This window comes from Carcharodon carcharias, chromosome 1, assembly GCF_017639515.1.
Source record: "Carcharodon carcharias isolate sCarCar2 chromosome 1, sCarCar2.pri, whole genome shotgun sequence".
Taxonomy (NCBI): domain Eukaryota; kingdom Metazoa; phylum Chordata; class Chondrichthyes; order Lamniformes; family Lamnidae; genus Carcharodon; species Carcharodon carcharias.
This window is the reverse complement of record NC_054467.1, coordinates 45,278,653-45,297,535: the sequence shown is the minus strand read 5'-3', so window position 1 is coordinate 45,297,535 and position 18,883 is coordinate 45,278,653. Positions and strand designations below refer to the sequence as shown.

The 18,883-nt window shown below is 41.0% G+C and overlaps 1 protein-coding gene across 1 annotated transcript in view; it reads right to left on the bottom strand.

The window, feature by feature from the left end:
- dctn6 (dynactin subunit 6) overlaps window positions 1-18,883 on the bottom strand; it is a 75,924-nt gene that overhangs the window by 15,421 nt on the left and 41,620 nt on the right. The window contains exon 5 of the mRNA XM_041196813.1: window positions 14,880-14,927. Coding sequence (XP_041052747.1) covers window positions 14,880-14,927 — 48 coding nt within the window. The remainder of the gene's footprint in view (window positions 1-14,879; window positions 14,928-18,883) is intronic.

The following is an 18,883-nucleotide window of genomic DNA, read 5'->3' as shown; positions in this document are numbered from 1 at the left end:
TTCTTCTCTATACTTAAGTCACTGTAGTAAACCAAATGTTTGCTATTGGCAACAAGGGCTTTCTGCTGACTTCATGATTCATGACTCTGGTGCTCAACCCATGCCCACATGAACAGCATACATAAATGGAAAGCAATGCTGCCACATGAAATGACAGCAGACTACTGGCATGCTGAAACAATTCTGCTGCCTGGAATGTTTTGGAGGTGGCTTGTGGAGTGGGTATCAAGATCATGGTGGTTTGCTGTATGCCGCACAACCTCCCCATCGTGAGGCAACAGCCCTCATCATTAACAGTAACAGAAGCAGCAACTCCTCAAGGGTGAACAGAATCAGTGCATTTCAGAAATTACACAACAAGCAGCTGTGGAACAGTAGAAAGAGAACAAAAATGAGGAAGAGGAAGAGATATGGCAACCTTTCTGCTTGGGTTGTCCACAAATAACTCATCCAACTGTGATACCAGTAACCACAACCCCAATTCCTTATTCACTAACAGTCCACACCTTACCTAAGCTGTCACTAACCATAACAGAGATTGCTTGGCTGCAATGCAAAAATAAAAGCCACCACAAAATATCCATTCCAAACTAATTGTACTGTGGGAGGATGGGTCATCATGGTTGACTATCCGGCAATGTGTGCAAGTTGCGAGATGTGGCTGTGAGGCTCGTAGAAGTTAACTCTGTTCTCTCTCCACAGATGCTGCTAGACCAGCTGAGCTTTTCCAGCATTTTCTGTTTTTGTCGTAGAAGTGATGGGGATGAGGTAAACTAAGCAGTGTCTGAGGCTAGTCATGCAGTTGAGAGGGTATGGCATTTCAATATGCATTCACTGATCTAGACCGCTCCTGTGAGATTATTGAACATCTAGCTACACTGCTTCCAGGTCTTTGGTGCTCAAGTTCTGGCACTGACCTCCATAGCTATCAGCTCCCATCGCCTTCTAAGCGTGTGTCTGGACAGCATCCGGCAGCTACAGGATATCTCTCCTCCTTTCTACCTGCTTCATCAAGGTCTCCAATGCATTGTCTGAAAACGCTGGAGACAACTCTCTCTCATGATGGACCATTCTTCAATGCTTCCCAGGTCACTTTCAGTTCCTATATGACCGCCAGCACCTTCTCCAGCCACAAGGCACCACCGCTTTAAAGGTGCAGGGAGGTGAAGAGGAAAAAGGATGTCGATTCATATAAAGATTCAACAGAAATTCAAAGAAAGCTGCAAGCAGATAAAGAGAAACAGCTAAAGGACATGGGTGATGAATTAGAAGCGGAGTGTTATGAAAGTATAATAATTTTAAGAATATTTTTCTGGTTTATTGTAAAGTAGATTTACTGGGGCAGGGGGAAGTAAGTATAGTTGGTTACAAGCTTTAACTCATCAATAGAAGCTAGGTGCTTGATATGTTAATAAGTAAACATGGATGCTGGCTTAGCATGTAAGGCGTGAAGGGAATTTGCATTTTTAGATAAATTAAGGGAGATTTGGGTTTCAATGAGATCTGTCAGTTTACAACTAGCCAGATAAGCAAGGCTAAAAAATGTGTTTATTTTTCCCAAAGGTTACTGACAATAAATAGTAGCAACATGAAAGTTTTTATATTGTGAGGAAGATATAGTTTCAAAGACACACAAAACAATAGAATTTACATATTAAAAGGAGAGAAACATATATAAAGGAGAATGAGGCTGTGTTAGGAGTGTGTGAAATTGCCTTCATGAAGTCTCCAGTATTTGTCTGCTGTCTACTGAAACTGGAGAAAAGCCATTTGGAATTCCACTGTCCAGAGTATTATGTTAATCTGCTGTTTAAAATCTATTTTTGGTCCATTGCCTTAAAGGGGGTTTAACTGGGAGTCAGGTTAATCAGGAACTTCAGGAGTTAATAGAGTAGAAATTCGTAGTCTTATGTATTTGCTCAAATTCTTTTCTTTTGTTAATAAATATTTTAATCGATTTAAAAAAAAATCTCAGTCTCAGTGGACTTATTACTTCTGAATTCAGTGTACACATATTGAAATAAATAGATTGCAAAACCGTTGTGATAGCGCGATCAGGTTTCCCTCATGGATTTGTTCTAATTTGCAGCGTCATAACACGAAGAATCAGAAAGGCAATATGCAGCAACTTTTCCAAATAATTTGATCAATTACACAAAGTTTCAACCTTGCCCTGCATCGCATTCAGTCAGCTTCAGGCAAGAATGAAATTGAAGCGAATAAAATTGCTGCATGATGGCGTGAATACCTTTATAAAGATGACGATGAGTCAGAATTTAAAGGCCAAGTTGAACATGAGCCTTCTTCACTTCAAGCTATGGCACAGTGAGCCATTTATCAGATAGCCAGCTGTAAGACCACAGGTCCAGATGATATACTGGCAAAGTTACTTAAGATGGAAGGAGAATCGGTAGTAGACAGGATGCATGGAATCTGTGTGGCACTGTGGGAGACCAGTGATGGGCCGGAGGACTGGACTGACTCTACCCTTATCCCTCTTCCAAAGAAAGGTGACCTGAAACAGTTTACAAATTATAGAACAATTGCTTTGATCTCCACGCTAGTAAAATCTTGCTCAAGATCATCCTGGTACGGATCCAGAAAAAGATTGATAAATAAGCTGGATTTCAACATGAGATTAAGTCACTAACCGTAGAATCATAATACGTAAAAAAGTTCGAGAACATCAGCAGCCCGTATACATGTATTTTGTGGATTTTGAGAAGGCATTCGATTTGGTGTCTCACGAGAAATTCTAGTCGACAATAGTAGATATGGGACACCCACCACATTTAATCAGCTTTTTAAAAATTCATTCATAGATACGAGCGTCACTGGCTAGGTCAGCATTTACTGCCCATCCCCAATTGCCCTTGAGAAACTAGTTAGCTTGCTAGTCAAGTTTTATCGTATGCAACGAGCTAGGGTCAGACTTGCCGGCACCCTCTCAGAATGGTTCAGTGTCATAAAGGTGTTAGGCAGGGGGTGTCCTCTCACTATATTTATTCAACAACCTAGCAGAAATGTTTACAAGATTGACACTTGATCGATACAAAGGTGGGATACCAATTGGTGGTATCACCAATCAACGGCTTGAATCTTCGATATGCTGATGAAATTATTCTGCTCGCCATTTTAGTGGAGGAGCTACCGAAGTTAGTGGATTGTCTTGATCAAGTTAATTGGAAATACAGTCTCCTGCTCAATGTTGACAAGACAAAAGCGATGGGCATGGGTGGAAAGACCTGTAAGATCCTGATTAATGGAGTTTGGCTTGAATATTTTGATATCTTCCGTTATCATGGGTCACTCATCATGCAAGGTGCAGAGTCTACCAAAGAAATTTGGGCTAGACTTAACAAAGATCATGACGTTGTGAATTCACTTAAGGGTATGGAGTAGTTACAGCACCTTGATTACAATGAAAATTCATCTTCTAAATGCCCTTGTATGGCAGTGACAATGCATGGCCATGAAAGTTAGATGATCAAGAAGAGTGATGAGGTTCGAATAAGAGCATTTGAAATGAAAGGACTCAGATGGATATTACATGTGTCATGGACAGCAAAGCAGACAAACAAGTGGGTGCTCAAGAAAACAGGTGTTAACAGGAACCTGTTTGTAACAATGATATCAAGGAAGCTCACATATTTTGGACATGTGATGTAAACAGAAGGTGGGTGTTTGGAAGAAGAGGTGATGCAAGGAAAACACCTGGAAAACATACACAAGGAAGACCCAAGATGGCATAGATGGAAAATATCAGAATGTGGACTGGACTCTATGGGACAGGCAGTGAGGGCAGCAGAGAAATCAGTGGAGAAAGATTGTTCATACTGCAGCCGAGGATGGATGATGACAGAGCCACATATGATGCTGGCCCACTGCTAAACAGCACACTTAACACTGGCTGCATGTTGAAATCAATAGCAGCATTAACTTATTGTGCTCCTGAATAGCCATCAAAAGATGCAGGTTAAACACACATTGCAATCCCTGTGACCTTTTTCAAGAGCCATCGAAACTAGCCTCCTGGTGTCTGTTGCATGGAGAGGTGTTACATATATTTGCCTCAAATTTCGTATCCATAAAACAGCAACAAAGGAGGGTGAAATGAGAGGGTAATACTTCAGAGGGGGTGGAAGATTCAGGGTTGGACAATCTGACACCTAAACCTTTCTACAGCCACCACCAGTGCAACTCAAAGGCCATAGGGCCATAAAACATAGGAGAAGTAGGCCATTAAGTCCATCGAGTCTGCTCTGCCATTCAATGGGATCATGGCTGATCTGATAATTCTTAACACCACTTTCTTGCCTTTCTCCCATAACCTTTGATTCCCTTATTGATTAAAAATATGTCCAACTGAGCTTTGAATATACTTCACGACCCAGCTTCTACAGCCCTTTGTGGTAAAAAATTCCACAGATTAACTACCCTCAGAGAAGAAATTCTTCATCCGTCTTAAATGGGTGAATCCTTACTGAGATTATGCCCTCTGGTCCTAGGCTCTCCCACAAGGGAAAACAATCACTCAGCATCTACCCTGTCAAGCCCACTAAGAATCTTATATTTTTCAATAAGGTCGCTTCTCATTCTTCTAAACTCCAAAGTGTACAGGCCCAACCTACTAAACCTCTCCATACCCAGGATCAACCTAGAGAACATTCTCTGGACTGTCTCCAATGCCAGTACATCTTTCCTTAGATAAGGGGACCAAAACTGTTCACTGTATTCCAGGTGTGGTCTAACTAATGTCTTGTATAGTTTTAGCAAGAATTCTATATTTTTATACTCCATCCCCTTTGAAATAAAGGCCAACATTCCATTTGCCTTACCTATTACCTTTTGAATCTGTATGCTCACTTTTTGGGATTCATGCACGATGACCTCCAAATCCCTGGATTGCAGCTTTCTGCAGTCTTACTCCATTTAAATAATATTCAGCTCCTCTATTTTTCTTGCCAAAGTGCATAACCTCACATTTTCCCACATTATATTCCATCTGCTAAGTTTTTGCTGACTTACTTAACCTGTCTATATCCCTTTGTAGACTGTCATCCTCACCACTTGCCTTCCCACCTATTTTTGTGTCATCCGCAAACTTGATGATAGTATATTCACTTCCCACATCCAAGTAATTATATATAGTAATTAATTTTGGCCCCAGCATTGATCCTTATGGCACTCCACTCGTTAAAGGTTGCCCTCCTGAAAATGCATTGTATGTATTTTTCTTTCAATTTGATACTATCCTTAACTTTCTTGGTTAATCATGGTTGGTTTATCCCATTCCTGTAATCTTTCTTCCTCACTGAGATATATTTGTTGAGTCATGAACTATTTTCTTAAACGTCTGCCATGGCTCATCAGCTGTCTTTTCTGCTAAACTCCTTTCCCAGTCCATTCTAGCCAACTCTGCCCTCATTCCTTTGTAATTACCTTTATTTAAGTTTAGCACAGTTGTTTCCGGCTCAAGCTTCTCAAGCTGAATGCTAAATTCTACCCTGTTATGCTCACTGTTTCCTAGGGGATCTTTTACTCTGGTCATTTATTTAACCTGCCTCATTAAACATTACCAGATCCAAAATAGCCTGATCCCTGGTTGGATCCACAACATATTGTTCTAAGAAACTGTCCCAAATACACAGTGAATTCTTGATTGTGGCTACCTCTGCCAATTTGATTTTCCCAATCTACATGAAGATTAAAGTCACCCATGATTAATAAATTGCATTTTTTTTTTTTACATACGCTCATTATCACCTGATTCATTCTGTCTTACAACATAGCTACTGTTAGGGGGCCTATAGACCATACCACCGAATGTCTTCTTCCCCTTGTTATTTCTTACCTCCACCCATATGGATTCTACATCCTCCGATCCAAGATCATTTCTTGCTATCGTACTTAGTCCATTTTGTACTAACAAGGCTACTCTACTACCCTTTCCTTCCTGCCTGTCTTTCCAAAAAGTCACATACCCCTGAATGTTAGTTCCCAGCTTTGATCTCCCTGTAACCATGTCTCCATAATGGGTACAAGATTGTATCCATTAACCTTTATTTGTGCCATTAATTCATTTATTTTGTTCCAAATACTACGTGCATTTATGTAAAGAGCCATTAAATTTGCCTTTTAACCATTTTTCCCCCCCTTTGACTCTATTTACTGCTGTTTTATGTTTGGACACTGTCCCTTCCTGTCACCCTCTGGGTATCATTGCCTAAATAGCTGCAATGCTGCCAAATTCTTTTTCTTTGTAAGCCTATGTATTGCCTCTCCAGAGCTCTCCCCTCACCCCCCCCTCAATTTAGTTTAAAGCCCTCTCTACAGCCCGTTATTTGATTCACCAGAACACTGGTCCCAGCATGATTCAAGTGAAGCCCGTCCCACCAGAACAGCTCCCTTCTACCCCAGTACTGGTACCAGTGCTCCATGAGCCGAAACCCATTCCTTCCACACCAATCTTTGAGCCACACATTTAACTCCTTGACTTTATTTACCCTATACTAGTTTGTCCGTGGCTCAGGCAGTAATCCCGAGATTGTTACCTTGGAGGTTCTGCTTTGTAATTTAGCTCATAACCGTTCAAATTCTTTCAGCAGAACCTTTCTAGTCCTATCAACGTCGTTGGTACCAACTCAGACGACAACAACTGGATCCCCCCCTTTCCACTCCAACTTACTTTCCACTACTGAGATGTCCTTAACCCTGGCACTGGGCAGGCAACACAGTCTTCGGGACTCACACTCACAGCTGCAGAGAACAGTATCTATCCTCCTAATTGTACTGTCCCCTACCACCCACTTGATTGGCTCCCTGTACCACGGTGCCGTGGTCAGTTTGCTCATTCTCCTTGCAGTCACTGTTCTCATCCACACAGCTTGCAAGACCCTTGTAATTGTTGGACAATTGGAGGGGCTGAGGATCCTCGAATGCTACCTCCTGGGTCCTCATAGCTGTCTTACCTGTAGTCACACCCTCATGTCCCTGATCCCAGACCAAACCTGAATTACCTAATCTGAGGGGTGAAGTGGAGTAAAGTGTCCAAGTTACTCTCCCCTCCCTGATGTGGTGCAATGTCTGCGACTCGGACTCCAGCTCCTCAACTCTGATCTGAAGTTCCTCGAGATGCAAGCACTTACTACAGATGTGTTCACTTTGGATCACCTTGGTATTCAGCAGATCCCACATGCTGCAGCAGCAACACATCACCGGTCCTGCCATTGCTAATTTATTTTACTAATTCCTCTAGCATCCTCGCTCTTTACACTTTATTGTAATTTTTTTTACACCAGTATTGACCTTATACTTAACAAGCTATTTTTAAGAGAGAAAATAAAGACTAGAGACCTAAACACAACCAAAGACCTAACTTTATCTTTAAAGACTAGAAATACTCAATCAGCTGCTCCCTCCACTCTTTTTAAATGAATTCTCCACACTCATCCCGCTCAGATTTTAAAATGAAGCCTTCAAGTTGACACTCAATTTGATTAAGAAAATCCTGTACAGGTACAATTTACTGTTCTAAAGCAAGGTGACTAACTCAAACAAGAAAGTATGTCCCCTGCAGCTTTTTTCCTTTTAAGGAAAAAGTACCAAGTACATGGGAAATGGAGGCAGCTATTCAGCTCTGCCAGTTAGTTTCGCTATTTTATAAATTGCCATGGCAGATTTAAAACACAATTTCACTTTCTTGCCTTTGATCTACATCCTTTGATATCTATGGCTAAGAAAAGTCTGTCAATCTAAAATTTGAAAATTTAATTGGCCAGCATCCACAGCCTTTTAAAGATTTAGATTTCCATTACCAAATGAATTGCACCCCCAAGATAGTAGAGGCAATGGATAACGTGAACATTGAGAGGGAGGCGGCACTGGAAAAGCTGGCTATGTTTAGAGTAGATAAGTCACCTGATCCAGGTGGCTTGCATCCCAGGTTATTAAAGCTACTACCTTTAGATAATGGAAGGGCATGCCATAAATCTTCCAACTGTCTTTAGATATGGGAGAGGTACTTGAGGTTTGGAGTGTGGCAAGTGTGACATGCTTATTCAAGGGAAGATGAATGGAGAGTCCTAGCAACTACAGGCCAGTTAGTTTAACATCAGCAGTGAGTAAAGTTTTAAGGCAGAATTTTTCAGTCGGCATGCAGGGGTGTGCTGTCTCGTGACGACGTTGGGCGTGTGTCCCGACATCATCACGACATTTCATTCATCAGGCGCGCGCCGGCCGATAAATAGATAGCTTATTAAGGCCATTAAGGAAGTGATTATGGTAATTGTTAACGATGCCCGTCCAACCTTAAGGTTGGCAGGCAGGTAAAAATGCCAAGCGGCCTTCGCGTTTTTTAGGAAACCTCATTCACAAGTGGGATGAGGTTTCTTAAAGCTTTTGTTAATTAAATAAAAATTTTTTCCTAAGTATAAAAACATGTCCCATCTCATGTTTAAATAAATTTAAACCATTTATTCATTAATTACAATAGCGATTTAATCTCCCTGAGGCAGCTCCGTGACTCAGGGAGATTGAACCACTCTTTCAAGTGCTGGCCCTGACTTTTCCTCCTCCCGCCGCCTGTACAGGTAGCGCTGTGCGCTACGGCTCATGTCTTACGCTGGGTGGGCCTTAATTGGCCCGCCCGTGTAAAATGGCGGTGCGGAGCCGGTTGTGGGTGGCGATCGGCTCTGAGACTGCCTCCGTCTGCAGTATTCAGGCCTTAGGATCAATGATGGGGTCGGGTGGGGGCGAATCAACAGGCACTTGGAGAGGTTTGAGTTAATTAAGGAGCGCGGATTTGTAAAAGACAGATTGTGCTTGACTAATCCAATTGAATTTTTGATGAAGCAATAGAGAAGACTGATGAAGGGAGTGTGGTGGAAGTTGACTCTATGGATTTTAAGAAAGCACTTGACAAAGTAGCACATAAAAGGCTGGTTAACAAAATTCAGGCTCATAGAATTAGAGCCTCAGAGTCAACTTGGATGAAAAAAAATCAGCTTAACAGCGTGTCACGGTAGATGTTTTTTTTCACACTGGATGATAGACAGTGGTGTCCCTCAAGGGGTCATTGCTAGGCCTACTGCTTTTCTTTGCTATATATAAATGACTTGGATATTGAGTTTAGAATAATGAGAGAACGAAATATAGGATTCTGTGAGAGCTTGACAGGGTAGATGCTGAGAGGACGTTTCCCCTCATGGAGGGATCTAGAACTTGGGGGCACAGTTTCAAAATAAGGGGTCTCCCATTTAAGACTGGGGTGAGGAGGAATTTCTTCTAAGGGTCATTAATCTTTGGAAACCTCTTCCCCAGCAAACAGTGAAGGCTGGATCATTGAATATATTCAAGACTCAGTCAGACAGATATTTGATAGACAAGGGAGTCAAAGATTATGGGGTTCTGGCAGGGAAGTGGAGTTAAGGCCACAAATCAGATCAGCCATGATCTTATTGCATTGTGGTGCAAGCTCAAGGGACTGAATAGTCTACTCTTGCTCCTATTTTTTATGATCTTATGAGCTGAAGGATTAGAATAAGTGTGAAAAAGTCTTAATACAATTGTTTAGGGCCTTGGTGAGAACACAATGTATTATGTAGAGTTTTGGTCTCCTTATCCAAGGAAGGATATACTAGTCTTGGAGAAAATGCAATGAAGGCTTACTAAACTGGTCCTGGGATGAGAAGATTGTCCTTGGTGGAAAGACTGATTGGACTGGGAGTATATGAGTATATTCCTTGGAATTTAGAAGAATGAGAGGCGGTTTCATTGAAGCATATAAAATTCTTAAAGGGCTTGATGAGATAGAAGCAGGAAGGATGGCTGGGGAAACTAGAACAAGGGGTCACAATCTCAGAATAACAGATCAGCTATTTAGGATTGACATGAGGAGAAATTTCTTCACAAAGGGTTGTGGATCTATGCAATTCTGTATCCTAGAGGGCTGTGGCTGTTCAAGTGCCTGGAGATGGTGCAGGAAGTGGAACTGAGGTGGAAAATCAGTCACAATTGCACAGAAGTGGCAGAGCAGGTTTGAGGGGCTAAATGGCCAACTCCTGCTATTTATTTTCTTACTTTTCTTCTGTATTTCAACTCCCTTAAGTCTAATCTTCCATTAATTTTTGTACCCATTTGCTACCTTTTAATGATTTGCGTACATCCGTACTCAATATCACTGATTCTCCATAGCTCTTTGCCTGTCGTTAACATTCAGTTTTTTTCCCTTGGATCTAAAGTAATGACCTCCTACTTTAAAACGCATCTACCAGTTTTGCAACACTAAGTCTCTTTACAAATTCCTTATGCATCCATGTACTGTATATGTTAACTTATCATTTGCAATCTTGAATATATAACTCCACAATCCTTCCATGCAAGTGCACCTGATTTTTTTTAAAAAAGATATATGTACATGAAAAACTGAGGCCCTACTACTAGATTTTGGAGAATATCACTTTCCGTGTCCCACCAGACAACACTTCCTTTATCCTTACTGTGGCTCCTAGCTCCAATCAACTGCCAACCCATGTCATAAGGTTATCACCAATTTGATGTGGTTTTAATGAATTATAGAATATTAGTTGTCTACATCAGAGCAGTGGGAGTCATTCAAAAAGGAAATAATGAGAGTTCAGGGCCAACATGTTCCCGTAAAGGTGAAGGGTAGGACCAACAAGTCCAGGGAACCCTGGATGTCAAGGGATATAGAGGATTGGATAAGGGCAAAAAAAGGCTTATGGCAGATACAGAGGGCTGAAAACAGCAGAAGCCCTAGAGGAATGTAGAAAATGTAGGGGAGTACTTAAAAAAGAGTAATTAGGAGAGCGAAGAGGGGGCATGAAAAAACACTGACGGGCAAGATAAAGGAAAATCCCAAGGCATTTTATAAATATATTAAGGGCAAGAGGATAACCAGGGAAAAAGAGTAGAGTCAATTAGGGACCTAAGTGGCAATCTGTGCGTGGAGCTGGAGGACTTAGGTGAGATTTTGAATGATTACTTTTCATCTGTGTTCACTATGGAGAAGGACGACTTAGATATAGAAATCAGGGAGGGGGACTGTGACATACTTGAACAAATTAGATTGGAAGGGAGGAGCTATTAGTGGTTTTAGTGGGCTCAAAAGTGGATAAATCCCCAAGCCCAGGTGAGATGTATCCGTGGCTATTATGTGACGCAAAGGAGGAGATTTCAGGGGCTCTGACACCAATTTTCAAATCCTCTCTGGTCACAGGAGAGGTGCAAGAGGACAGAGGACTTGAGGACAGTGAATGCGGTACCATTATTCAAGAAGGGTAGTAGGGATAAACCAGGCCAGTGAGTCTAACATCGGTGGTAGGGAAACTATTGGAAAAAATTCTGAGAGACAGGACTAATCTCCACTTGGAGAGGCAGGGATTCATCAGGGATAGTCAGCATGGCTTTGCCAGGAGGAGAACATGTCTAACAAATTTGATTGAATTATGAGGAGGTGACTAGTTGTGTAGATGAGGGTAAGGCAGTTGATGTAGTCTACATGGACTTCAGTAAGGTTTTGACAAGGTCCCGCATGGGAGACTGGTCAAGAAGGTGGTCAAAGTGGTAAGAGCCCATGGGAGCCAGGGCAATTTGGCAAATTGGATCCAAAATTGGCTTAGTGGCAGGAGGCAGAGGGCGATGGTCGAAGGTCGTTTTTGTGATTGGAAGCCTGTGACGAGTGCAGGGATCGCTGCAGGGACCCTTGCTGTTCGTAGTGTACTTTAATGATTTAGACCTGAACATAGGAGGTTTGATCATTAAGTTTGCAGATGACATGAAAATTGAAGGTGTCATAAACAGTGAGGAGGAAAGCCTTAGATTACAGGACAACATAGATGAGATGGTAAGATGGACAGAGCAGTGGCAAATGGAATCTAATCCTGAGAAGTGGGAGGTGATGCATTTCGGGAGGACTAACATGGCAAGGGAATACACAATGAATGGTAGGACCCTAGGAAGTACAGGGGATCAGACCTTGGTGTACATGTCCATAGATCCCTGAAGGCAGCAGCACAGGTAGATAAGGTGGTTAAGAAAGCATATGGGATACTTGCCTTTATTAGCGAAGGCATGGAGAATAAGAGCAGGGAGGTTATGTTGGAGCTGTATAAAACATTGTTTGGCACATCTGGAGTACTGAGTGCAGTTCTGGTTGCCACACTATAGGAAGGATGTGATTGCACTGGAGAGGGTACAGAGGAGGTTCACCAGATGTTGCCTGGGCTGGAGCATTTCAGCTATGAAAAGAGACTGGATAAGCTAGGATTGTTTTCTTTAAGAGCAGAGAAGGCTTAGAGGGGACCTGATAGAGGTATACAAAATTATGAGGGGCACAGATAGAGTACTTATGAAGAAACTTTTCCCCTTTGCAGAGGTGTCAATGACCAGGGGGCATTGATTTAAGGTGAGGGGCAGGAGGTTTAGAGGGGATTTGAGGGAATTTTTTTCACCCAGAGGGTGGTTGGAATCTGGAACACACTGCCTAAGGAGGTGGAAGAGGCAGGAACCCTCAACATTTAAGAGGTATTTAGATGAGCATTCGAAACACCATAGCATACAGGGCTAAGGGCCAAGTGCTGGAAAATGGGATAGGTACTTGATGGCGGGCACGGACATGATGGGCCGAAGAGCCTGTTTCTGTGTTGTTTAACTCTGACTCTAGTGGTGGCTATCCGAAAGAGCTATCCAATTAGTCCCACTCCTCTGCTTTTTCTGCAATTTTTTTCCTTTGCAATTATTTTGAAGTTGCTATTGAATCCGCTTCCACCACTCTTAACCAATATGTTCACGATCATAACAATCCATTGAATAAAGAAGTTTCTTCTCATCTCCTCTCAGATTTTTTTGCCAATTACCAGAGATCAGTGTCCTCTGGTTACCAACCCACCTGCAAATGGAAAGTTTCTGCTTATTTATTTATCAATTCCTTATAATTCAAATATCTCTGCAGTATTAAATTTCTATTTAGCCTCCTCTGCTCCAAGGAGAACAATCTCAGCTTCTCTGGTCTCTCCACAATTTAAATCCATGGTCCTTTCCATCTTTGACATCCTTCCCAATACTCTAATTGAGGCCTAACTGGTGAAACATAAAGGGTTATCATGATTTCCTTTTTTTTCTATTGTATGCCACTTTAAAAAAAGCCAATGATCCCATAATGGAATGCAATTTTCCATCATAAGGCACACATTTCCTGCATCTAGAGTTCTTTGAAAAATGATGACTTAAGTACCTACAATTTCCTCAACCATTTATTTTTTAATACACTGGAGTGGCAAACCATCAGGTCCTGGAGATATGAAATAAAAACAGAAAATGCTGGAAAAACTCAGCAGGTCTGATAGCATCTGTGGAGAGAGAAACAGAGTTAACGTTTCAAGTCTGTATGACTCTTCAGGTCCTGGAGATTTGTCTCATTATATTCTCCAATACCTTTTTTGAAAAAAAAACTCGTATAAAGTCTAATAATTTCCTTCCTTTACCTTACTTAGTTTACTTTGTGCTACTGGTCACTACTTCTCCTGTCCTTTTCCTCCACTGTGAAATATATGCAAGTATTCAAAATCTGCAATTTTCTTATTACCCTTTATGGTCTCACCTGTCTAGCTTAATGGGCCCAGATTTCCCCTGGCCACTTTTCTTTTTATATGTTTATGTAAACTTTCATCGATAGCACTGCAAAATTTCCAAGTTTCTTTTGGTATTCCCGTTTGAACCTCAATACTTCAGTTATATCATTTTGTTGTACTTTGATAGATCTCCCAGTCCTCAATTTCCATGAATCTTTGTAATTTTACTGTCCTTTCTAAAGGTCAGTCAGGAACATTTAGTTTCCATTAACACCCAGCATATAGCCAGGTTCCCGCAATCATTATATGTCAAATTATTTAAGCTAAATTTGAGCTATTTAAAATTTCTTCACGAGGTATTAATTTGGCAGGCTAGGTCAGCATTTATTGCCCATCCCTAATTGCCCTAGAGATGGTGGTGGTGAGCCACTTTCTTGAACAGCTGCAGTCCATGTGGTGTAGGTACACACACAATGCTGTTAGGTGGCACATGCTTTATTTAATATACTACATGAATTATTTTTTTCGATCACTGTCCCTGTCCAGCTCATATGGTCTATTTTTTTTAGATGTTTAGATCTGTCACACAAATGAAAGTCCACAATTAAATGACAAGTCCACTGCAGAGATGCTCTCAGGTATCATGCTTTTCAGCAAGGTCATTTGTTTAATAATTTAATATTTATCTATACTCCATAGCTTTTTCTTACATTTCCGTGTGTAAACACAAAACATTGTGGTTGTCACTAAACATTCAATTGTCAAGATTCTGTGAAGCTGTTTAAAAATTCTGCTGCTGAGGCTCAAAACTTCATGTTACATTCAATCAACTGCTCGATTTAAATCAGTGCTCAGAATTTCAATAGGATCATGAGATGGGAGCACTCACGACTGAAGGAGCATTTTTATCCTCCTGGTTAGGCTTCTAACTCATTTGCATGCATATGTGTGTAAGCATGTAAGGTGTTGTGATGTGGCAGATCAGTGGACTATCAGTTGCATAGCACTAGCCATTCTCGACATCAGGACTCCATTCCTATCAACCCAGATTTCTGCTGATCTCTCATTTACTTGTAAAGGTCTTTGTGGATAATTGAAAATTTGAACAACACTAATTCAAGTATTCAGAATTCTACTGCATTTTGTTTATTTGGCATTTCAAATTTTTCAGAAATCACAGTAATCACAGCAATAAAGGTATTTCTGTAACCACTGATAAATCTTATGACAAAATTCTTGATTAGCCAGTTTCAGCAAAAAATTAGAATTTTTAAAAAAGCAACTTACCTTTAGATTCAATTACATTGTTATCTCCAATCTTCAAAGCTTCAAAACCTGATAAGTAGTTAAAGAAAGCTAACCTTTCACTGATTTCATCATTTTGATCTTTCTCTTCCTCAGATGACTAGTCATCCTGAGGAAAAGTCCTTACTATCTTACAAGTATTGCTCACAGCTCTCCCTTCTCTTCCACCAGCTCTGAGACACAGGTGAAATTCCAGTACCCACCTGCTGCGCTGGTTGAGTTGAACTGACTTGGTATAAAACAGGTATCAAATTTTGAACTCTCCTAATCAGCGCTGTTGTCACAGTGAGCCACTGGGAAGTCCAAGATTACAACACATCCAAAGCTAAGTTGTGATTAAATACTACCATTAGAGCCTTTTATCTCAGTATAGTAATTATTAAATAGGAGTACTACAGACGTACATTTTAAACAAAAACTAATAAACCTTGTCTCTACTGTATAAAAATATAATTGGTTAATGCATGAGCAAATGAAAAATCACAAGGATTTAAAAGCGATGCCTTTGTACTGAAATAGCTGTTGAAGTCAAAATCGAAGCAAACTAAAGAATATTTGGCCAAGAGAAACAAAAACTAATTTTTTGGGAATTTATGAATCAAATAACTCTGGATAACACCTTCGCATTCAAAGTGACACATCCAAAACATATGGATTGTGCTGGGTACGTAATTTTCATCATTTACTTATTTTCTTTCTAGTTAAGTCTATTTTGAAACTACAACCTTAAAGCAATACAACCATCTATTTTAGTGTAAATGGGGAAAATTTCTTTCTACAAATACTGAATTAGTTAATGTAGAAGGCTAAAAAGTGTAGAAATTGAAGGAGTAGATTTAAAGTAATTTGGTAGAAGGCATTGACCATCTGGTGAAAAATTAGAGAAAATAGCTCAACACAGAAGTCAGTGCCAACCCGCATTATGAATTTACTTAGATACAAGCTAACATTGTTTTGATTAAGTTGTTAGAATTATGTGAGCTAAGTATGATAGAATGTGTTTTAAAGTTTATGGCAATTTAAGAGAAGCAGGTTGCCTAAAGGATCTGTGTAAAGACTTATAGCTTGGTTTGGAAACAATAAATCTGAACTGGATTACTGATATCTTGAGAAGAGTGAACGGTACAGCATTGCAAAGTCTAACTTTTGTTGATTAGAGTTTAAGCCACCTGTATTCTAGTTAGAATTAAGAATATGTTGCAATATTGCCACCTAGCGGGGAGGCAGCATATGTCCCACAGTTATCATGACAATCTTGTTAGTTGCCAGAAATTTGGATTCTTAGTGCCCATTGTGCAGGCACGACGAGTGCAGGTTGAACATCCAAAATGGTGCCATGGCTCACATGAATTGGGCAAATTGTGGCAGATGCCATATTGATACATGCTTGCTGAAAGTATGCAATAGTGCCATATTTGTAACATCTCACTGTTACATCTCACTCTTTCTTGTTAAAGATAGAAAGGTGGAGTGAACAAGGAGGGTGCAATAACTGCACACACATTGTCTTGTGGGCAACTGCCCTACAAAGTAACGAAAAGGGACTCCACTCCCTTGAAGTCCAGCTGATGTGTGACCATTTGCAATGAATCATACAACCATAGAAAAGTTACAGCACAGAAGGAGGCCATTCGACCCATCTTGTCCATGCCAGCCCAAGGACACCCAGGTGCCCTTTCTAATCCCACCTTCCTGCACTCAGCTCATAGCCCTGCAGCCTAAAGCACTTAAGGAGCAGCTCCAGGTACTTTTTTTTAAAGAGTTTAGAGTTTCTGCCTCTACCACCAACTTGGGCACTGAATTCCAGACACCCACTGTGCGTAAAAAAGTTCTTCCCCGTACACTTTCTGCCACTTATCTTGAATCTATGTCTCCTGGTTCTAGAATTCTCCACCAAGGGAAACAATTTTATCCTGTCCACTCTATCTATTCCCCTCATAATTTTGTACACCTCAATCAAGTACCTCTCAGCCTTCTTTGTTCTAAGGAAAATAACCCCAACCTATCCAATCTCTCCTTTTAGCTACATTTTTCTAACCCTGGCAGCATTCTTGTAAACCTCCTCTGCACTCTCTCCAGAGCTACTACGTCCGTCCTGTAATGTGGTGACCAGAACTGCACACAATACTCCAGTTGTGGCCTCATCAGTGTTTTATACAATTCCAACATTATATCCCAACTTTTATATTCTATACCTCTGCCAATGAAGGAGAGTATTCCATATGCCTTCTTTACAACCTTGTCTACTTGAACTGCTGCCTGTGTACGTATGCCAAGATCTCTCACTTCATCTACCCCTCTTAGTATATTCCCATTTATTGTGTAATCCCTGCAACCGTTTGACCTCGCTAAATGTATGACTTCACACTTCTCTATGTTAAAATCCATCTGCCACTTTACCGCCCACTCCACCAACCCATCTATATCGTTTTGGAGGTTATGGCTATCCTCTACACTATCCACTACTCGGCCAATCTTTGTGTCACCAGCAAATTTCCCAATCATGGCCCCCCAAGTTCACGTCCAAATTGTTAACTTATAACACAAACAGCAAGGGTCCCAACACTGAGCCCTGTGGAACACCACTTGAGACAATTTTCCATTCGCAAGGGCATCCATCAATCATTACCCTGTTACAAAGCCAACCTTTTATCCAGTTTGCCACATTACCCTGAATCCCATAGACTTTTACTTTCCTGACCAATCTGCCATGTGGGTCTTTGTCAAATGCCTTGCTAAAATCCATATACACAACGTCCACTGCACTATCTTCATCAATCTCTCTTGTCACTTCCTCAAAGAATTCAATCAAATTTGTGAGGCAAGACCTTCCTTTAACAAATCCATGCTGACCATCCCTGACTAGTCCATGCCTTTCCAGGTTATTGCCTGGTATCCTGGCAGCAGTCCAACATGTCATCTGTATTAGTCAGGACAAACCAAAGGATACCTACTGGCCAACCAGAGCTATCCACTGACCACATAACTGATGACTCCAGTGCACAACATTAACAGCATGCATGAAATGAAAGCCATGTCATCTTTGAAATGTGACAGAACAGACCACTGGCATGCTAAAACAATGCTTCTGTTGCCTAGATCGCACTCTGGAGGAATCCTGGAATACTTGGGTGCCAAGCTTTGTAGAGGTCTGCTGCATCTTGGACAACCTCACCATCATGAGAGGACAGCCTTTGCTACTAGTTGTATAGCAAGCAGCTGAGGAGCAATAGCCTCTTTCTGCCCAGGAGGCCATGAACAACTCATCCTAATGACATACCAGTAGCTGCAACAACAATTTTGCAATGCAAAAATGAAAGTCACCACAAAATAAACACTTTAAAATACATAAACATTTACAAGTTTCAAGCCGTTTTAAAAAATTCTGCTTTTTATTCTTACAATCAAAGTGAATAATCTCACAACTCCCTCTATTATCATCCATCTGCCACCTTGTTGCCCACTCAGTTAACCTGTCTAAATCTCTTTGCAGCCTCTGTGTCCTCCTCACAGCGTACATTCCCAACCTAGCTTTGTATCATCAGCATGTATAGATACATTACTTTTCAATCTCTTCATCAAGTTATTAATATAATTCTAAATAGCGGAGGCCCCAGCACTGATCCTTGCAACACTCCATTAGTCACAGCCTGCCAACTTGAAAATGCACGATGCTGAGGCTGTCCAAGGTGCAGCAGACCACCACAAAGCTTGGCATGCAAGGACTCCAGGACAAAAGCAAAATGCTACAGATGCTGGAAGCCCGAAATAAAAACAGAAAATGTTGGAAAAGCTCAACAGGTTTGGCAGCATCTATGGAGAGAGAAACAGAGTTAACATTTTGAGTCTGTATGACTCTTCAGAGCTAAAGGGAAGTGGAAATGTGATGGATTTTATACTGTTTAAGAGGGGGCAGAGCAGGTGGAACAAGATAGAAGGTCAGGGATAGGTGACAGCTATGAGAAAGATGTCATGGACACAAGACA